The sequence below is a fragment of the Patagioenas fasciata genome, chromosome 15, assembly GCF_037038585.1.
Source record: "Patagioenas fasciata isolate bPatFas1 chromosome 15, bPatFas1.hap1, whole genome shotgun sequence".
Lineage (NCBI taxonomy): Eukaryota > Metazoa > Chordata > Aves > Columbiformes > Columbidae > Patagioenas > Patagioenas fasciata.
Window position 1 is genome coordinate 2,375,951 of NC_092534.1, and position 20,996 is coordinate 2,396,946.

The following is a 20,996-nucleotide window of genomic DNA, read 5'->3' on the forward strand; positions in this document are numbered from 1 at the left end:
AAACTAAGTCAATCAGTGGTTATTAAACCAACTGGTTTGTAAAAGATTGTGGGGAGGTCCCATACGATTGGAAATTGGCGAATGTTACCCCAATTCACAAAAAGGGCTGCAAAGCTGACCCTGGCAACTCCAGGCCTGTCAACCTGACCTGGGTGCCTGGTCAGGCTGATGGAGCAGATCATCGTGAATGCAATCACACAACACCTTCAGGATAGACAAGGGATCAGACCCAGCCAGCATGGGTTTAGGAGGGGCAGGTCCTGTCTGACCGAGCTACTCTTCTTTTATGATCAGGTGACCCAGCTGGTGGATGAGGGGAAAGCCGTGGATGTCGCCTATCTAGACTTCAGCAAAGCCTTTGACACTGTCTCCCATCATATACTCCTGCAAAAGCTGGCAGCCCATGGCTTGGACAAGTGCACTCTCTGCTGGGTTCAGAACTGGCTGGAGGGCCGGGCCCAGAGAGTGCTGGTGAATGGAGCTGCATCCAGCTGGCGGCCAGTCACTAGTGGTGTCCCCAGGGGTCAGTGTTGGGTCCAGTCCTGTTTAACATCTTTATTGATGATTTAGATGAGGTGATTGAGACCATCATCAGCAAATTTCCTGATAACACCAAGTCAGGAGGGAGTGTGAACCTGCTGGAAGGCAGGAGGACTCTGGATAGACTGGAAAAATGGGCTGATTCCAATGGGCTGAAGTTCAACAAGGCCAAATGTCGGGTCCTGCACTTTGGCCACAACAACCCCCTGCAGCGCTCCAGGCTGCAACAGAGTGGCTGGAGAGCAGTCAGGCAGAAAGGGACCTGGGGGGACTAATGGACAGGAAGCTCAACGTGAGCCAACAGTGTGCCCAGGTGGCCAAGAAGGCCAATGGTGTCCTGTCCTGTAGCCAAACCAGTGTGGTCAGCAGGACAGGGGCAGTGATCCTTCCCCTGGACTCTGCATTGGGGAGGCCACACCTGGAGTATTGTGTTCAGTTCTGGGCCCTCAGGTCAGGAAAGAGATTGAAGTGCTGGAGCGGGTCCAGAGAAGAGCAACAAGACTGGGGAAGGGACTCGAACACAAGACCGTTGAGGTTGAGGGAGCTGGGCTTGTTCAGTCTGGAGAAGAGGAGGCTCAGAGGTGAGCTCAGCACTCTCTAGAACGACCTGAAGGGCAGTTCTAGCCAGGGGGGGATTGGGCTCTTCTCCCAGGCAGTCAGCAATAGGACAAGGGGGCATGGGCTTCAACTCTGCCAGGGGAAATTGAGGCTGGAGATTAGAAAGCAGTTCTGTGCAGAGAGAGTGGTCAGCATTGGAATGGCTGCCCAGGGAGGTGCTGGACTCAGCGGCCCTGGAGGTTTGTAAACTGAGATTGGCCATGGCACTGAGTGCCATGATCTGGTCAATGGACTGGAGTTGGACCAAGGGTTGGACTGGATGATCTCTGAGGGCTTTTCCAACCCAGTTGATTCTGTGTTATTTAAAGCCATGTTTTAAACTGCTTCTGTATTGATGGGCTTTTGCGGGAGGTTAGAGATGAGGATGTGCTGTGTGCGTGCGGTCATGTCCCATAGAGAAATGAATGCTATAGTTTGTTCACCATTTGAATTGAGCAATTTTGAGCAGAAGGTTCTTAAACCTTTTTAAAACCTTGTGTTGGTGTGAGGCCTTCCTGAGGTTGTGTAGGGTCTTTGCTTACCCATGGGTATGTGCAGGAGGGAGGTGGATCCTGAGTGTCCTTCTGAGAGGAACTAGCAGGTAAGTGCAGGAATAGCGCAAGTGGATCAAGTGTTTAAGCCTTTTTGGAAAGGTTGAATAGTTTCATCAGTATGTGACTTGCTTTGTGTAAACGTTTTTACAAAGGAGATTTATTAGATATTCACTGCTTCTTTATGGGTTCTCTGGCTATAGATCATGTCATGTTGCTAACAACTGATGTTCAGGCTGTGAATTCCCTGCGTATCCTCTTCTCTTCTCCAAAAGCACTGGGATGGATGGATATGCAGAATATTAATAGTATTAACAGTGGAGCATTAATACTTCACTTGTGGATGCATATAATGAAATATTACTTTACCGCTTCCAAATATTTAACCGTGTCTATAGCACTTCTTGTATATGAGATTAGCTAAGTAAAGCTTTTGGTTTGGCTTTAGGGAAATGAATTGGAAGTGACAATTATGATGCTGGTGGAAGCGCTGTGTGAGCTGCACTGTCCCGAAGCCATCCAGGGCATCGCGGTCTGGTCGTCGGTGGTGCTGGGGAGGAGTCTGGCCTGGATCCATTCCGTAGCTCAGCAAGCGGAAGGCCGGTGAGTTTTCTCACATCACTGGATGCTACAAACATGGACGTTATTTTCCTCCTTATGCGTAGTTCTGCTTCTTAATCTTGTGGCGTAAACTAAGTCTGATCTCATTTCTATATCGATTAAAGTCATCGTGTTTTGCAGAGATACCTAATGCATCCAGCATTCTTAGATATTTTAACTTCTAAATAAATGACCAGGATTTAACTATAAACAGCATTCCTAAGCTGTTTTTTTTCTTAATTGTTCGTACATAGCAATACTGTTTTCATAGTGTATTTAATTTTCCATTGCAAAATATTATTAATTTAAATATTTTTCTAATGAAGTTTCTGACGAACAGCGTGATCTGATTACCCGCCACGGTTTGCCAAGAGAGGGACTCCGAGGGAGATGCTTTGCAGTTTTAGTTCAGCTTTGAAAAGTGGCTTCTGCATCTGTTGAAGTAGAAACTTTGTCTGCAGATACAAATAAGTGGGTCAATGTTGCAGCTAGGGTGTGCCTTCATTTTGATGTTTTCACCTCCTTAAAGGCATGCATCCATTTATCTCTATGCCATGAAAAAGAGCCGCCTTTCATTATTTACCTGCCATGTAAAAAACCCAGACAAGACCAAAAAATGAAGTTTTATAGCTTTTTCCTGTTTTCTGTTAGATTCCTGTAAATAATATGCAGCTTTGTAATATCTGAGAAGTTTCTCAGAAGTATCCAGTCTAAGGTATAAATTGCTGTCCTAGATCCAGTTTTAAAATCCTCTGTTAAATGATATGTAGCTCATCAGTATCCAGCTTTACTCGCTCAGGTTAAAAGCGTGGCAGTCAAATATGAAACTCATGTATCTCCTTCAACCTGTGCTTGGTTGGAAATTGGCATTAAAACCTGAACAGAAGAACTTACATACTGTGCCATAACCTGGAAATTCGACCGGTAAACTTGTATTAATCCCTTTCTTTTGCCAAAGGCGCTGTCAACTTTTTGAGCATTGTGGTAATGAAATGTTAAATATAGTTGATTTACTGAAAAAGAGAACTTGTTTTTGTCAAGTGCTGACGAAGTTCTTAAACCATTGAAGGTTTGAGAAGGCAACTGCGGAGTACCAGGAGCACCTGTGCTCCATGACGGGGATGGATTGCTGCATCACGGGCTTTGACAAAACTGTGCTCAAGTTGGCCAATTCCAACAGCGTCAACAACGCCAGCCCAAAGCATTCCGTCAACGGTCAGTATTTAATGGTTTCTTTTACAGAGAAATAACCGTTTTGTAGCTGTACGTACATACAATCAGAACATGCAGTGGTAATTATAGCGTCTAATTCTTGTATCTGAAAACTTGTTTCCACCTGCAGTTAAACTGAGATGCTTAATGCCCTTGAAACCAATATTATGTGTAGATATGAGGGGTTGCAGTACTGTGGTCTAGCTGAATGAGACTAAAAATTATAGGTAAAACATTTTGTAATTTACTAATTTAGTTCTACATTACTTTAGATCATCATAACTGAAGGCTTAGTATTTATGACATGTAGCTGTATCATGAACACACTAGTTAGAGCTGTTTAACGGCTGAGACTGTTTCAGTATTCTGTTTCATCTTTGAAAAGGCATCTTCTGTTCCTAAATTAGTTGTTTTTTCCTGTTTTGATGCTTCTTTTCAGCTATGGACTAAATTTTTTTAAAATCTCCTTTGAAAATGTTCCATCTTTTTAATGTATAAGTGGAAGATGAATACTGTAAATCTTATGTAACTGATTTGAAAAAATTTATTTTCTTGGTAAAAGAGGTAGAAATTACATTTGTGTAATAGAATTGCAATTTTAAAATATATAAGTGTCAATGTATATTTAAGTATATATGCTACTTTTTTCATTTCACAGGAGAAACTAGAAAAACTGTTCTGACTAAGCCAAGCGACTCGTCCCCGGAGGTGATAAACTACCTGGGGAACAAGGCCTGTGAATGTTACATCTCCATCGCTGACTGGGCTGCGGTGCAGGAGTGGCAAAACATGGTCCACGACTTGAAGAAAAGCAATAGTAATACCTCAATCAACCTGAAAGCAGACTTCAACTACATCAAGTAAGGACATAGTATATTCAACGGTACCTTGGGTTCAGTGTCTTAGAAGGGAAATGTGAAAGTTTTTATGGTTTTTAGAAACCGGATGTCATTGAAATAGGGGCGCGATGAGAAGTTGTGTTCTTGGGAGGGGAAAACTTGGCCCTGATGTTTAGTATCCATACAGATAAGTAAAGAGGTAACATCATTCTGAGCAGTTGCTGTGGCTTTCTGGCTGCTGAAGCTTCTTAGTAGTCCAGAAATACATCTTTTAATTGAAAATAGAAGATATCAAATTCATTCTACTTCTATTGCCAGAAGATAAATCCTTTCATGCAAATAGTAAAAATTAAAATGCCTGTCAGTGGTACAGTTCTTAAAATTACTTTAATTCATTAATTTAATGTAAAAAGTATATTAAGGTGGTGGTCGTGGCTGCTTAATCTATTTTTTTTCCATTTTTTTAAAGCGGAATTTAGACTTGAAGTTTGTGCATTTTTTTCCTAATCCTCAATATTTGCCTGGTTCATGAAAAAAATATTTGTGGCATTGAAATAGTCCTTCAAGGTTTAAGGGTCCTTTCGGTTTCATTTGACAACTTGGTTACTTTCCATCTCTATAATCACAGAATCACAGAATGGACCGGGTTGGAAAAGAGCTCAGAGATCATCCAGTCCAACCCTTGGTCCAACTCCAGTCCATTGACCAGATCATGGCACTCAGTGCCATGGCCAATCTCAGTTTACAAACCTCCAGGGCCGGTGAGTCCAGCACCTCCCTGGGCAGCCATTCCAATGCTGACCACTCTCTCTGCACAGAACTGCTTTCTAATCTCCAGCCTCAATTTCCCCTGGCAGAGTTGAAGCCCATGCCCCCTTGTCCTATTGCTGAGTGCCTGGGAGAAGAGCCCAATCCCCCCTGGCCAGAACTGCCCTTCAGGTCGTTCTAGAGAGTGCTGAGCTCACCTCTGAGCCTCCTCTGCTCCAGACTGAACAAGCCCAGCTCCCTCAGCCTCTCCCCATAGGGCTTGTGTTCAAGTCCCTTCCCCAGTCTTGTTCCTCTTCTCTGGTCCCGCTCCAGTAAGCATCATAAAGTCCTTTTGACTGAAATTTCTGGAGTTGAAAATAAAAGCATAGAAGGAGGCTTTGAAATAGGATCTTGTGGGTCTGAAAAAGTGACTGTTCTTGGAACTGTCAGGTCTTCTGTATTCTAGACCATCAACCTCCTTAGCCTTTCAGTGCCTTTTTGTGCAGTTCTGTAAAAATCTATAATGCCCATATTATTTCTTAAGGTAGCAGCTTCAGGCTGTTAAGCAGTATAAATTTGTATAACATATGATCTGTGCGATATTCTGGTGTTTCTGGAATTTTGGTTTAAATAAAATGAAGAATTGAGACCATGGCTTGCTCTAAAACTTCTTTTTCTTTGCATAGTTGGGGTTAAAAGAAGTGTTGGATTTTTGTTTGGTTTTAAACTCTTCAAAGTCGACCTTTTTCCTCCTGACTGTGGTAGGAGATTATTGTGTATAGAGTGATAGAAAGCTTCATAGCTGCTGAGGTGTTTTTTCCTTTCTCTTGAATATTGAATTGCCCTATTGCACTATTGCCCTTTACTGCTCTCTGTAAAAACCAGAATTAACCAGAAGGGCTTTGACTTAAGCTTGCGACTTCCTTGCTATGTAGTTATAAGTTATTTAGCAGCTGGTATGAAGTAAGAAATGTGAAAATAAAACTGTAAACGTTGATTTGCAGGTCTTTGAGCAGCTTTGAGTCTGGACAACTTACTGAATGCACTGAACAACTAGAATTATTACCAGGAGAAAATATCAACCTGCTTGCAGGGGGATCCAAAGAAAAAATAGGTATGAATGCATAAGTTAATGTTACTTTAAGTACAAAAGTAACTATTCATGTATCTGTGTCTATAAATGACAGACTGAAATTCTTCACGCAGTTTTGCTGTGTTCAGTGGATTGACCATAATCTTTGAGTCGAGCTTCAAAATGATGGGCAGCGCTCATTCTAAATGTTGATATAAGTGCGTTTTCTGGACTTAATGTGTCTATTTCTAAGTAATTTATCATCAATTTCTAATATGAATAAACCCATACACACATAGATACTAAAAACCTTTTTTCCAAGCTTTCTTGCTTTCTCAAACGATGACAAAATGTGACAATTCTAGTTGATTTGAATTGTTTAATCTCCTTGTAGACATGAAGAAGCTCCTTCCTAATATGCTAAGTCCCGATCCAAGAGAACTTCAAAAAGCAGTTGAAGTGCAGCTTTTAAGAAGCGCCGTGTGTCTGGCAACGGCTGTGAACCACCCGGAGCAGGAGCAGAAGTGGCAGGCCATATCTGAGTAAGCTGGAGTAAATGGAATGTACTGGGAAAATCTGTTCTGCTTTGTTAAACCGAACTTTGTGAAAAGTGTGTGCTTCAGGGCAGTTTGCTACTGGTTTTACCTGTTGTGAGTGATAAGCTTACTGTGGAAAAATAAGGTGATGTTTAACTCGAAGATTGTGTAGTTCTTTGAGCTGCTGAAGTTTTGCTTCTTGTCAGTTTATTATTGAAGTATCATACGGGAACTTGTGTGTGATATTGCAACATTTTCTCCACATCTCTTGAAGCTGAATTTGTGTTTTCCTTTGTAATTTTGATACGCTGTTTACTCTTAAAGTCTCACTAACAAAACCAACCTGAATATTTTCTTTCAGAAATGTGATCAAGTACTTAAAGCAGACATCCCGGATCGCGATTGGACCTTTGAGACTCTCCACTCTCACGGTGTCGCAGTCCTTACCGGTGCTGAGCACTCTGCAGCTGTATTGTTGCTCTGCTTTGGAAAACACCGTCTCCAACAGGCTGACATCAGAGGTACCACTGCGTGTTTCACACCTGACCTGGAGTTGTCTTTCTCCATCTCGTGTCATGAGCTACTGAGTATAGAAAACTCATTCGTTTTTTTGGCTATAGTGAATCATGCTGTAAAAAGACCACATTTAGTTTTTTAGCGTGCCTTGACCCAGGTTATTTTAAATTTACATCTCCACTGGGCTCCTTTCTATAGTTCTAAATATACCATCTCTTTCAGTTACTTACAGTATTTTTAAAGGTTCATTGGCAGCTGCTTTTTAGAGAAGTATTGATATATTTTTGCATTGTAACACTTATTCCTACAACACACACGTGTAGTTTACATCAAAAACCAATTACTTCAGCAATTGAAAACTCACCGTCAAGCTTTGACCAGCGTGCATTATGTAGTTCTGATTTCTAATCGTGTTGTTCAGAAAACAGTTTTGCTTGATTTTGAGCTATTTTGTTGTCCTCTCAAAATGAAACATATCTTTCTAGAGCTGCATAAAACACATTTCACAGAATCCCAGAGTGTCAGGGTTGGAAGGGACCTGGAGAGCTCATCCAGTGCAATCCCCCCATGGAGCAGGAACACCCAGCTGAGGTTCCACAGGAAGGTGTCCAGGCGGGTTTGAATGTCTGCAGAGAAGGAGACTCCACAACCCCCCTGGGCAGCCTGGGCCAGGCTCTGCCACCCTCACCAGGAACAAGTTTCTTCTCATCTTTCAGTGGAACCTCCTGTGTTCCAGTTTGCACCCATTGCCCCTTGTCCTGTCACTGGTTGTCACCCAGAAGAGCCTGGCTCCATCCTCCTGACACTGCCCCTTTCCATATTGATCCCCAGGAATGAGTCCCCCCTCAGTCTCCTCTTCTCCAAACAGCTCCAGAGCCCCAGCTCCCTCAGCCTTTCCTCACACGGCAGATGCTCCACTCCCTTCAGCATCTTGGTGGCTGCGCTGGACTCTCTCCAGCAGTTCCCTGTCCTTCTGGAACTGAGGGGAGTTTTATTAGTTTTATTTCCATTTTATTAATCAGAGTGGCTACTAATACAAATAAGAATATTTCTTATGCACTAAAATAGTCTTGATAAATGAAGATACACATTAGTGACAACTGTGCACCCTGTGCGCCTCTTCCAGGACTGTCTCATCCCTCTCTTCAATGAGGCTCTGAGGTCGTGCAAGCAGCATGACGTGCGGCTGTGGATGCACGCGCTGCGCTACACCGCCTACCAGAACCAGCTGCTGGGGAAGCTGAAAGGTAGGGATGCTCTCAGTTTAGCATTAGGAAAGGTAAAGGCAGAATCTGAACTGAAAACAGCACCTGTGTCTTTATCTTTTATTTAGATGCATTAATTTTTACAAGCCAGGCTTTGGTTATTTAGCTGTCTTGCTTTACAACTAAAAAGAAAAAAAAATCTTCTAAAAGGCTTAGCAGTTCCAAATTAAACTCTTCTGATCATGTTTTACTTGCTCATCTCCTCACGCTTTAAGTGCTTTTGCTTTTAAACTCTTCAGCACTATCAATAATGGGTCTTTAATAGTCATAAAAGCCATTTAAATGTGCAATATAATAAGGGGTAATGGGAAAAAAAGTTGTATTGGGGGACAAGCAGATTTCTTAGTGAAGAAGAATGCTTATGCTGAATAAGTTACTCTTTTGCCCAGCAGAAAATCTCTGGATATATATTATTTATTTCAGATGGAGTATATAAGTATTCTAGGCAGAAATGAAGTCATCTAAATTTCTGCAGGAAGGTTTAGGAAATACAAAAGAGCTGAGCAATCTTTTACTGATGACCACATACAGAATACCTTGGGCAGAAAATATCTTCATACCCCCAGTGCAAATTACTGTTGAATAACTTTATTTAAGAATGTCTTGCGCTCTTCTTCAGAACCAACTGTCCCAATTAAAAGCCATCTAATGGAGCTGGGCTTAACAGCAGCGAAATTTGCCCGGAAGCGAGGAAATATCGCCCTGGCCACGCGGCTGCTCGCCCAGTGCAGCGAAGTTCAGCTGGGAAGAACCACCACTGCACAGGACTTAGTCCAGCACTTCAAAAAACTGTCTGGGCCTGGTCAGATAGATGAAAAATGGGGTCCTGAACTTGACATTGAGAAAACAAAATTGTTGTACACAGCGGGTGAGTATTTGCTGATTATGTTGGAGCTGCTTGGACTTCTTGTCCTTATCACCAGGCTAATTCCGCTTTATGGTGCAGTATCATTAAGAATTGATTTGATCCTATTAACTGTTGACTCAATCTGAGAGCGTTTTCGCAAGTCTTTTTCTCCTTGTCGTTTTGAACTTCAGAAGAGTATTTTCTTTGTAAAAATATATTGTTACAAGCTGCATATGCTGAATTTTGGAAGCGTTTGGAATGCAGTGAACACTCTACTGATACGCTTTTCATGGTGTGCAGGTCAGTCAACACATGCCATGGAAATGCTGAGTTCTTGTGCCATATCCTTCTGCAAATCTGCCAAAGCTGAATATGCTGTTGCTAAATCTATTCTCACACTGGCAAAATGGATTCAAGCAGAATGGAAAGAGATTTCGGGACAGCTGAAACAAGTGTATAGAGCTCGGCAGCAGCAGAATCACACTGGTCTGTCTACGTTGTCTAAAAACATATATAATTTGATTGACCTCCCAGCTGTTAATACACTGGAAGAAGAATATCCTAGGATTGAAAGTGAATCTACAGGTAGAGGTGTTCTTCTTAATATTGATATTTCATATTTCTTTCACACGTTTCTGATTAGAGTGATTAGCCGGAACAAGAAACTGGAATGCATTTCTTTTATGAGGAGGGCATCAAATTCTGTCTGCTTTCAGGTCCTATAACTATTAGTTTGAATTAGATCTCTCAGGTTGAGCATGGATAAGACTTATATTTTGAAGGCCCTGAGGAAGGTGAAAAGCAGTAACCTTAGGTTTTCTTGTAATCTTTGATCTACACGTTTTTGCCACGAAATGTACTTGAATTCCCAGTTTTTGGCAGACTTTTCTTCAAATGTGAAGTTCTTTCTTTGCTTAAACATGGATTTCACAAATAACTTAATTCCTGTCTTGCAGAATCATAATTATTTTAGAGCTGCTGATGAATGTTAAGTGGTAGGAGCTTTTTGACTTGATGGTGATGAAAATAAATATATAGACAAATAAACACACACACTGCCCTTGGTAGTTCCTAAGTCTACTTTCTGAAGCATCTTGCTCTTCTGGAGATGATGAGTTTCTCGCCTCAGCACCATCTTTTTGTGAAAGAGAAAACAATTGTAGAGTGTTGGCAATGGTTGTTAGTGAATGGAAAAACTGCTCTTTGTTTTGCAGCCAGTGTCAGAACTGAAAAATAACTGCATGTTGGAAAACTTGACCCTTTTGGGTACTAACTTGACCAAAAAAAAAAAAATTAGGTACTTAAAATATGTTGCTGTTATTTTTTATATTGAGGAAATGAGGAGGAGGTTTTACATGGTAACGCACATCGCTCTCTTTCTGCCGTCACAGTAAATATCGGCGTTGGAGAACCTGACTTCATCCTAGGCCAGCTCTACCACTTGTCTTCGGTGCAGGCACCTGAGGTGGCCAAATCCTGGGCAGCCCTGGCTAGTTGGGCTTATAGATGGGGTCGGAAAGTAGTTGATAATGCCAGGTAAATTCATCCGAACTCTTCCATTTGTGTGGCACAACTAGTTTTCTTTCTGAAGATAAACCCTACCTTTGTATTTATGATTATTGTGTTTTGTGGTCAGAAGCCACATGTGAGCAGAGAACTGTGGATGTTGTCTTCATTACTTGTCACCTCTAAGAAGAAGTGAGTTTAATTCTTAGTTAAAGGGTGAAGATTTTTTTTCCTTTAAGAAGTTGTATATGTCGAGGGTTTTGATTGCGGGGTGACAATAAAACCCTGGCAGATGTATTGTTCACCTCCTCCACCCCCTTCCCCCTTTTTAGCCCCTCCCTCTTCCCCTTCCCACTCAGCACAGGCGATCGGGAGGGAAAGAAGGGCAGAGAGAAGAGAGTTGGGAAAATTAACAATGTTTTACTAATGCTACTGATAAGAATAGAGAAAATAATGCAAAACCAATCTTGAAAGTCTCAGCAACTGCAGAGCCAGCACCCGAAGTCCTGGACTGGACTCTGCAGCCAACCGGAGCTGGATTCAGTCTGTCACTGGCCTCAGTTTGTAGGGACGACTCGCAAGGTCCTCTCCTAATGTCTCCATAAGGAAAAGGGACGAGATCCTCATGATCTCCCACTTCTATATGAAGTATTCACGTGAATGGGATGTTATACACAGTTGGTCAGTTTTTGGTCACCTGTTTCTCTTTGCCCCTCTTGCGAGATGTCCATCCATGCTTATCAATAACTTCACATTCCATTGCTGTGTTTACCAAAACATGGATCTGGTTCTCCAGGAAAATGCAGCTGATATGAAGCTTTAGCTGACAGGCAAATTCACTAAAAGAGAAACTTGTTTTTTAACAAAACCAGGACAATATTCAATGTTAATGTGTTCAGTAGCTCTACAAATACTAATATATTGAGGATCAATAATTCCTTACATGTTACAGTCAGGGAGAAGGCGTTCGACTGCTGCCCCGGGAAAAATCGGAGGTTCAGAACTTGCTTCCAGACAACATTGCCGAGGAAGATAAAGAGAAAATCTACGGGATCCTTGGGCAGGCAGTGTGTCGTCCAGCTGGGATTCAAGTAAGTTTGAATTTGCTTGCTTAAAAACTGTTCAGCTTCAGCGTAAAACCTATTTTACTTGTGATTCGCATTAACTCTTGTAAATGTTTTAAAGTTAAAGTTAAGATCAGTGAGGTGGTAACACGTTCTGTTGACTGTGGTAATAGGATGGAGTGATGCAATTGCATGAATTCCCAAGACAGCAGCTGGGTTGGGAGCTGATACTGCTTGTGGAAATGGTCAGAGGACTTAATCAAATCTATTGTCTCCTTATTGGCATTTAGGATGAAGATATGACACTACAGATCACTGAAAACGAAGACAACGAGGAAGATGATATGGTGGACGTTATATGGCGTCAGTTATTAACGACTTGTCCCTGGCTTTCAGATCTTGATGAAAATGCAACAGAAGGGTTAATTAAAGTGTGGAGGAAAGTTGTAGACAGAATCTTCAGTCTCTATAAACTCTCCTGCAGTGCGTATTTCACCTTTCTCAAGCTCAACGCTGGTCAGGTCAGTGTTTGTGCTGATAAGGAAGCCGGTTACAAACTTCCCTAAATAATGATATGCATTTAGAGCAGAATTTCTTTCTTTCAAGGTTGCACTTGATGAAGATGATCCCAGACTGCACTTAAGGAACACTTCTGAGCAAAGCACTGATGATGTTATTGTGATGGCAACTCTCAGGCTCTTACGATTGCTCGTGAAACATGCTGGAGAACTTCGCCAGTATCTGGAGCATGGGCTGGAAACTACCCCTACAGCTCCTTGGAGAGGTAAGGATATCTTATCTACTTGCTAAAATGAATTTTGACACATTTCCTCTAAATATAACACAACTGACTTTGGTCACTTAGGGACTTTCCCACAAAAGGTGATTGAATGTGGAAAGTGGCAGCAGAGGAGCCCAACGATTGCCAAATTGTACTTTCTTTTGAAACATCCAGCTGTGCTGGCTTCATGAAATACTAATGTGACTCTCCTTATTTTTAAAAAAATTATGACAGATACAATGCACAAAAATCACTTCTTAGAACTTGACTGAAGGATTTCTATATTACGTCTGATAATATCTGTATTTGAATAGTAGAGGGGAATAAGCTGTTGCCTGTACTGTGAAAGACAGTTATTTAAAAGAAGTAGTTTCTATTGGGGAAAATAATGTTTATGTTCTACTAGTGCAAAACCAGTATACTTTTGAAAATAAAATTCTGTATCATTTGAAGTGTGTGGAAATGAACTGGCACATTTTCTTTCCTGTCTATGCAGGTATTATTCCTCAGCTTTTCTCCCGCCTGAATCACCCCGAAGTGTATGTTCGTCAGAGTATTTGCAACTTATTGTGTCGAGTGGCTCAAGATTCTCCTCACCTCATACTATATCCTGCAATCGTGGGTACCATTTCACTCAGCAGTGAATCCCAGACTTCAGGTATGGAGGAAAAAACAACTGTTCAAATACACTTCAGCTGATACAATTTTTTTGTACTGGATAAAATGATACTGAAGGAGTTTGTGTTTTTTTTTTTTCCAGTAACTCTGATACTTTCTATCTTAAACATTTTTATTATGGACCTTGCTGATAATTTTCATTTGATATACCAGTTTGTCAAATAAGTTATTTCGGTTTGTTTTTTTTTTTTTTTTTTTCAATTTTATCGTATTACTTAATGGAATATGAGGACTTGATGCTAAATGAAGTATTGAGTGATATATCTTTCAAGGCCAGAACAGTGTAGATAATATTTCAGCATCTGTTTTTAATGTAGGGAACAAGCTGCCTTCTGCTATCCCCACTTTGTTGGGTAATATTCAAGGAGAAGAACTGTTGGGTGGTGAATGTGATGGAGGGAGCCCCACAGCTTCTCAAGAAAGCAGTAAAGATGATACAAAAGTGGGGTTAAATGAAGACCAAGCAATGATGCAAGATTGTTACAGCAAAATCGTGGAGAAACTCTCTGCTGCAAATCCAACAATGGTATTGCAGGTAAATAATCCACATGTGTGTCACTTGTGCTTTTATTTGAACCACAAACTATGTAATTTGTCTGTCTTGTGGAAGGCCTACTGAAAATTTGGTGCATCTTTTTTGTTAGGCTGTTGTCTTTTATCAAATTGATTTTTAAGAATAAGTCTTAATACTCCTGAAAGTAAGTGAATCTTACTTTTTTTTGATCCAGGTTCAGATGCTGGTGGCCGAGTTGCGCAGAGTTACTGTTCTTTGGGATGAGCTTTGGTTGGGAGTCTTACTGCAGCAGCACATGTACGTCCTCAGGAGGATTCAACAACTGGAAGACGAAGTCAAGAGGGTCCAAAACAACAACACTTTACGGAAGTATGGTTTCTTTTTTTGAATAATTCAAGTGATGATTATAACAAGTGTTTGTTCTTGAGGACAAACCAATCAGCAGTGTTGCTGCTCCTGAATTTGTGCTATCCTACCTGCTGCTTTGTAAGTCACTGACCATATTTCAAGAACATTTTGATGCTACAGCATCAGTGTTAGAACCTGATGTATATTAGGTCGTGGACTATGGGATCCTGTAGTTCTTCTTCCCAAGGTCTTTCTTACAAGTCAGCTGGAATGAGGACAAGCATGTTGAAGAATGTAGTTTATTTGGAGTTCACTGTAAACACTGATATTTGGAGTAATGGAGCGCCTTAATCTGCTTTTGGTTTTCAGCGCTCAGCAAGTCTTTTTCCTCTCACCTGCTTTCTCCTGTGAATGAGAGAAGAACCACATCTGATTTGTGCTCTTCCCGTTCTTCATAGCATGGTACACTTGGGAAGGAGTAATTAGGAGCTCTTCTATTAGAGGGAACAGTTGCTTAGGGTGGTTTGAGCTCTCTGAGCTTCTCCTCAGTGTTTCCAGGTAGTGAAGAGCTCAGTTAAAATGTTTTGGTTTAAAACCAAAACCAAACAAAACAACAAACCCCCAGAAAACAAAAAAGTATGATTCAGAGCAAGACGCGTACCATGTGGAATGAAATGCTCTTCATGTGGCCATCCTCAAAGACCTCATGTAGAGATATAACCATTTTTTGTGAATTCTTAGCACATTTGAAGCCTTTATTTCAATGCTATGCTTATGAAGCTTTATGGAATTAAGAGAAAATTGTTTTGTTTTTAGAGAGGAGAAGATCGCAATCATGCGTGAGAAGCACACCGCTCTGATGAAACCCATTGTCTTTGCTTTGGAGCACGTGCGGAGCATCACTGCGGCTCCTGCAGAAACTCCTCACGAGAAGTGGTTTCAGGACAACTATGGAGATGCCATTGAGAATGCACTAGAGAAACTTAAGAATCCTTTGAATCCTGCTAAACCTGGAAGCAGCTGGCTCCCTTTTAAAGAGGTATTATATGCACAAACTGCGAGTACAGACTTGTGACACTCTCTCATCTTCTGCTGTCTGAGATTGTGTCAGTTTTTGGGCAGAGGGCTTTAATTTTGTTAATGCTGTCTTTCTGAAACTCCGTGCCATTTGAGTGTAGTGGATTTAAATTCTGACAAGTTGGTACTCTGGTTATCTAAGTATAGACCTCAGGCTGTGTGGCAGTCTTCAGATGGTCAACCCTTCCCAAATACTCTCTGATTTTTCAATTATGTGATCTTGTCTTTTGAGTCTGAGGAGAAACAATACGTATTCACTTGGACAACCAGAGCCAACCTGGTGATTTTTGAAAAGTCTTGATAGACAGATCCTAGGTTTTACACACAAATAGACCTTTAGGTGTTTTTGTAGTTCCCATTCTGCTTTGCAGAACAGATGATGATACAGATATGTAAACAAGAGAGTGCTGAATGCTGCTGCTTTTGACCACAGCTCACATATTTATAATTGCAGGAGCAAACCTCCTGAGCACTTTGATTTGTTGTGACATTGGTGCTTATCACCATGAAGGGTATATTTGCTGCATAAAGGATGCGTTTTAGGTTTTGTCATCTTCATGCTAAGCTACAAGTGGATTAGTAGGGTGGTGAGGATGAAAGGTAGGTTAAGAAAAATCTCCATGCTTTCTGGAAGATGACTACCATTAAGTCGGTTTGGGTGTTTGGTTTTGGTGTTGTTTTTTGGTTTGGATTTTTTTTTGTTGTTGTTGTGTTAATTGTTCGGGGTTTTTTTTTTGGTTTTGTGTGTGGGCTTTTTCATTGGTTTTGGTTTGAGTTTTATTTGGTTTGTTTTTCTTTATAATGGTAGTTGTTCTGGTTTAGGGTGAGGTTCACCTTAACATTTCTTTGGGATAGGTAATGCTAAGTTTGCAGCAAAGAGCACAGAAACGGGCCAGTTACCTTTTACGGCTTGAAGAGATCAGCCCTTGGCTGGCTGCCATGCTCAACACTGAAATAGCCCTTCCTGGAGAAGTATCCACCAGAGACACGGTCACAATTCATAGCGTGGGCAGCACCATCACGATTCTGCCGACCAAAACCAAGCCTAAAAAGCTGCTTTTCCTGGGTTCGGATGGGAAGAACTATCCCTACCTCTTCAAAGGTAAGAAATGGATATTTTCTCATACAAGTTACTGTCTCTTGTTACAAATCAGACCATATTAAAGTTGGGAAGACACGTAGTTGCAACTTGAGCTTTCTCTGCTGCATGATAGGAGGAACGTGGTGTTTGGAGCACCCGCTCCCTCTCCTCCCCACCTCTCACCCCACTGTACATTTTTGAGCAATTTTACCTTGTGAACCTGTAGATCAGGAGCATTTCACATCTGTTTTTTAATGTGGGACTTCATGTCTTCCCCGAAAGGACAAGACCCATTTGTTAAGTTGGTAACTGTTGTGTGTACTGCTCACAGAGAGCTGTTGGAAACTGGGCAAATGCTGCGTGAAGATTTAGACTGAAGAGCTCATCCTTGATCTGCATAATTTATAAAGCTATTCATAGTCTGAAATGAATTCCAATTTCAAAAAACGCTGTAGTTTAGGGTTTTTTTAATCCAGAAACTAAATTTGAAACAAAATAAATGTGTCGCAGGTTTGGAAGACTTGCATCTAGATGAAAGAATCATGCAGTTCTTATCAATTGTGAACACGATGTTTGCTACTATTAACCGCCAAGAGACGCCGCGGTTCCACGCGCGGCACTACTCGGTGACACCGCTGGGGACGAGGTCGGGCCTGATCCAGTGGGTGGACGGAGCGACGCCGCTGTTCGGCCTGTACAAGCGGTGGCAACAGCGAGAAGCTGCTTTACAAGCACAAAAGGTGACAACTGTGTTGTATGCCAGCTGGGACAATACAGAAGGGAACCATTTATTCTGATTTGCCTTACAGTTCTAAATCACGCAGTTGTAACAGGATTGTGTTTTGTTCAGAATGATGCAGAATGGTGCTGTGTGTTCATATCTCTTGGGATTTCACTAGAAATTGGATATATACATTTATCACAGTACGTAACATGCACTATTCTGGCATGATGATTCAAGAAGTATTTTTGCACAAAAAGAGTTAACCTTGATTAAAATTATTCTAGTTGCACATCTCATTCTCATTTCATTTTAAATAGAGTTTTACACTTCCATTTTTGAAATTTACCTTGATAAGAGTAGAGTTAGGCCAAAAGTTTTGAGTTTATTGAGGCTTTCTTAACTATTGAATTTTGAAGGAGTTCTCTGAGCTGTAGAAGTGATTCTCTGAGGAGTTGATTTCATATTTCATTCTCATCAAACTGGATTTTTTTGATGCTTTTCTGTGGGAATGAGCAATAAATAATAATAGTAATAATAATAATAAATAAGTAAATAATAATGAACCACCATTTGTACCTCTTCTAGGCTCAGGATTCTTACCAGACTCCTCAGAATCCTGGAATAGTGCCCAGACCCAGTGAGCTTTACTACAGTAAGATCGGCCCCGCTCTCAAGGCGGTCGGGCTCAGCCTCGACGTGTCCCGGCGCGACTGGCCCTTGAATGTCATGAGGGCTGTTCTGGAAGAGCTGATGGAAGCAACTCCCCCAAATCTCCTGGCGAAGGAGCTTTGGTCATCGTGTACCACACCGGATGAGTGGTGGAGAGTTACACAGGTGAGTCATCACAAATACATTTTTCCCTCTGAAAGGCTTGTTTTTAATGGGATGAGGGGAAACAAGTGCCTGGGATGTGTTCAAACAATACTCCTAAGTTAGATGAGCTGGCACTGCCAAAATTTCATGTAACAGGAAATGGTGGCAACTGTGCCATCTGGAAAAAAAAAAGGTATATACCTGATAGTTCTAGTTTAATAATGTAGAGCTATCAGCCTAAGATGTGAAAATCTCTTATATCATCAGACAACAAATAGAAAACAGCTTGGAATAAGTTGGTTTTGATTTGTCTTGCACTTACGTTTAAAGTAATGTTTCAAGATGGTAGTCAGTCCGATGTGTTGGCGGAGGATTCCCACCAATAATTTTTTCCTGAAACTCTCTTTAAAGTCATATGCAAGATCCACTGCAGTTATGTCCATGGTTGGCTACATCATTGGTCTTGGAGACAGACATCTGGATAATGTTCTTATAGATATGACTACAGGAGAAGTTGTCCACATAGATTATAATGTTTGCTTTGAAAAAGGTAATATAAAAAATGCTATATGTTATTCAAATAAAAGGTTTATCTTCTTGGTAATTAAAAACAAACAAACAACTTAAATTTTTTCTCTTAAAGGAAAAAGCCTCAGGGTACCAGAGAAGGTTCCATTTCGGATGACGCACAATATTGAAACAGCACTTGGAGTGACGGGAGTAGAAGGGGTTTTCAGGCTTTCCTGTGAACAGGTGAGTAGGACACTGGCAGAAAACTGAGGACTGTCGCTTGCTGAACACCACCTTAGAGCTTCTCTATTAAATATTCTGCTGTTGATTTAGAAAGCCGTCACCTTATTTTAGATACATCTTATAGTAGGTATTTAAGAAACAAGAGAATGTCAGATAAATACACGTACAGGTAGTGGTACAGCTACAGTTCAGTGGACTGTGAACTGGCTGAAGGGAAGAAGCCAGAGAGTCGTGGTCAATGGGGCAAAGTCCAGTTGAGGCCTGGATCCAGTGCAGTGCCTCAGGGGTCAGTACTGGGGCCGGTATTATTCAATATATTCATCAATTATTTGGATGAGGGAATAGAGTGACTGTCAGCAAGTTTGCTGGTGACACCAAGCTGGGAGGAGTGGTGACACTGGAAGCTGTGCTGCCATCCAGAGACCTGGACAGGCTGGAGAGCTGGGCAGGGAAACATTTAATGAAATAGAACAAGGCCAAGTGTAGAGTCTTGAATCTGGGCACGAACAACCCCAGGTTCCAGTGTAAGTTGGGGAATGATCTATTAGAGAGCAGTGTAGGGAAAAGGGACCTGGGGGGCCTGGGAACAGCAGGATGACCATGAGCCAGCACTGGGCCCTTGTGGCCAGGAAGGCCAATGGTACCTGGGGTGGGTTAGAAGGGGGTGGTCAGTAGGTCAGAGAGGTTCTCCTGCCCCTCTGCTCTGCCCTGGGGAGACCACACCTGGAATATTGTGTCCAGTTGTGGCCCCTCAGTTCCAGAAGGACAGGGAACTGCTGGAGAGAGTCCAGCGCAGCCACCAAGATGCTGAAGGGAGTGGAGCATCTCCCGTGTGAGGAAAGGCTGAGGGAGCTGGGGCTCTGGAGCTGGAGGAGAGGAGACTGAGGGGGGACTCATTCCTGGGGATCAATATGGAAAGGGGCAGTGTCAGGAGGATGGAGCCAGGCTCTTCTTGGTGACAACCAGTGACAGGACAAGGGGCAATGGGTGCAAACTGGAACACAGGAGGTTCCACTGTAATATGAGGAGAAACTTGTTGGGGGTGAGGGTGGCAGAGCCTGGCCCAGGCTGCCCAGGGAGGTTGTGGAGTCTCCTTCTGTGCAGACATTCAAACCCGCCTGGACACCTTCCTGTGGAACCTCAGCTGGGTGTTCCTGCTCCATGGGGGGATTGCACTGGGTGAGCTTTCCAGGTCCCTTCCCATCCCTGACATTCTGGGATTCTGTGACTCGTAGCTCCAGATGTAAAATGGTTTTCCCTGAGGCTTTTTTGGTGCAGTTTTGTTTACCCCCTTTCTTCAGGACTCATCCTTTATAAACATGACAGATATATTTTTAAAAAGAAAAAAGCTCTGAACAAAGGGGAGTTTTCTTCCTCAAGTGTTTGTTGCTAGAGCATAAGATAGGGATTTCTGTGCCTCCTCAAGTGCAGTATTTTGCATTTAAAATACCGCTTTTCTCCAAGGATGATGTAAGATGAGTCTGTTTAAAACACGGTGGCAGGTCCTTCACATCATGCGGCGTGGGAGAGAGACTTTGCTGACGCTGCTGGAAGCTTTTGTGTATGACCCTCTGGTGGACTGGACAGCGGGAGGTGAAGCGGGGTTTGCTGGAGCCGTCTACGGCGGGGGCGGCCAGCAGGCTGAGAACAAGCAAAGCAAAAGAGAAATGGAAAGAGATATCACACGGAGTCTCTTTTCTTCAAGAGTGGCTGAAATCAAGGTGAGTTTGCTACAGTCGTTTGCTATTTTATAACCAGAGCAGGCCCTATGCTTTCACTTGACTTATTTGTGCGTTAGGGGGGTGGTGGAAGAGGTGGTAATTTCTTAGGAATGGTTCACAAACCTTATTGAGTTAAACTGAGTTTGAGGGAAGTGCTTGTATGGAACTTGCAAATACCTAGTTTTCATTTTCTGTGTGCTTAATTCTAAAATGTTTTCAAGTTTTGCCTTAATCTGGGCTAGAAAAATAAAATCAGACATTTAGAGGGCAGTCTGAATAAATGACGTCTGTTAAGCTTTAGCACTTGTAGCACTGGAGGTAACCCTAGATGGACATCGGTGAAGGGTTTGGTGCTGCCATGTTGTGTCCTCTTACCTGTTCAGTTAAGTCCTGTTCTACAATGTCTGTCTTGGTTCTAGGTCAACTGGTTTAAGAACAGAGACGAAATGCTTGCTGTGCTGCCAAAATTGGACAGTAGTTTAGAAGAGTATCTGAACCTGCAAGAACAGTTGACAGATGTAGAAAAGTTGCAAGGAAAACTACTGGAGGAGATTGAGTTTCTGGAGGGCGCAGAAGGAGCGGATCACCCCTCTCACACACTTCAGCACAGGTAA

At 42.0% G+C, this 20,996-nt stretch overlaps 1 protein-coding gene across 2 annotated transcripts in view; it reads left to right on the forward strand.

Moving 5' to 3' along the window:
* SMG1 (SMG1 nonsense mediated mRNA decay associated PI3K related kinase) overlaps nucleotides 1-20,996 on the forward strand; it is a 70,304-nt gene that overhangs the window by 33,245 nt on the left and 16,063 nt on the right. For both annotated transcript variants that reach the window (XM_065850292.2, XM_065850293.2), the window contains 24 exons: nucleotides 2,137-2,291; nucleotides 3,358-3,503; nucleotides 4,159-4,360; nucleotides 6,091-6,200; nucleotides 6,553-6,700; nucleotides 7,056-7,215; nucleotides 8,337-8,457; nucleotides 9,095-9,343; nucleotides 9,623-9,907; nucleotides 10,714-10,858; nucleotides 11,781-11,919; nucleotides 12,183-12,413; nucleotides 12,499-12,676; nucleotides 13,170-13,331; nucleotides 13,669-13,886; nucleotides 14,080-14,234; nucleotides 15,030-15,252; nucleotides 16,146-16,392; nucleotides 16,882-17,111; nucleotides 17,681-17,929; nucleotides 18,320-18,458; nucleotides 18,552-18,661; nucleotides 20,164-20,382; nucleotides 20,802-20,992. In XM_065850292.2, coding sequence (XP_065706364.2) covers nucleotides 2,137-2,291; nucleotides 3,358-3,503; nucleotides 4,159-4,360; nucleotides 6,091-6,200; nucleotides 6,553-6,700; nucleotides 7,056-7,215; nucleotides 8,337-8,457; nucleotides 9,095-9,343; nucleotides 9,623-9,907; nucleotides 10,714-10,858; nucleotides 11,781-11,919; nucleotides 12,183-12,413; nucleotides 12,499-12,676; nucleotides 13,170-13,331; nucleotides 13,669-13,886; nucleotides 14,080-14,234; nucleotides 15,030-15,252; nucleotides 16,146-16,392; nucleotides 16,882-17,111; nucleotides 17,681-17,929; nucleotides 18,320-18,458; nucleotides 18,552-18,661; nucleotides 20,164-20,382; nucleotides 20,802-20,992 — 4,412 coding nt within the window. The remainder of the gene's footprint in view (nucleotides 1-2,136; nucleotides 2,292-3,357; nucleotides 3,504-4,158; nucleotides 4,361-6,090; nucleotides 6,201-6,552; nucleotides 6,701-7,055; nucleotides 7,216-8,336; nucleotides 8,458-9,094; nucleotides 9,344-9,622; nucleotides 9,908-10,713; nucleotides 10,859-11,780; nucleotides 11,920-12,182; nucleotides 12,414-12,498; nucleotides 12,677-13,169; nucleotides 13,332-13,668; nucleotides 13,887-14,079; nucleotides 14,235-15,029; nucleotides 15,253-16,145; nucleotides 16,393-16,881; nucleotides 17,112-17,680; nucleotides 17,930-18,319; nucleotides 18,459-18,551; nucleotides 18,662-20,163; nucleotides 20,383-20,801; nucleotides 20,993-20,996) is intronic.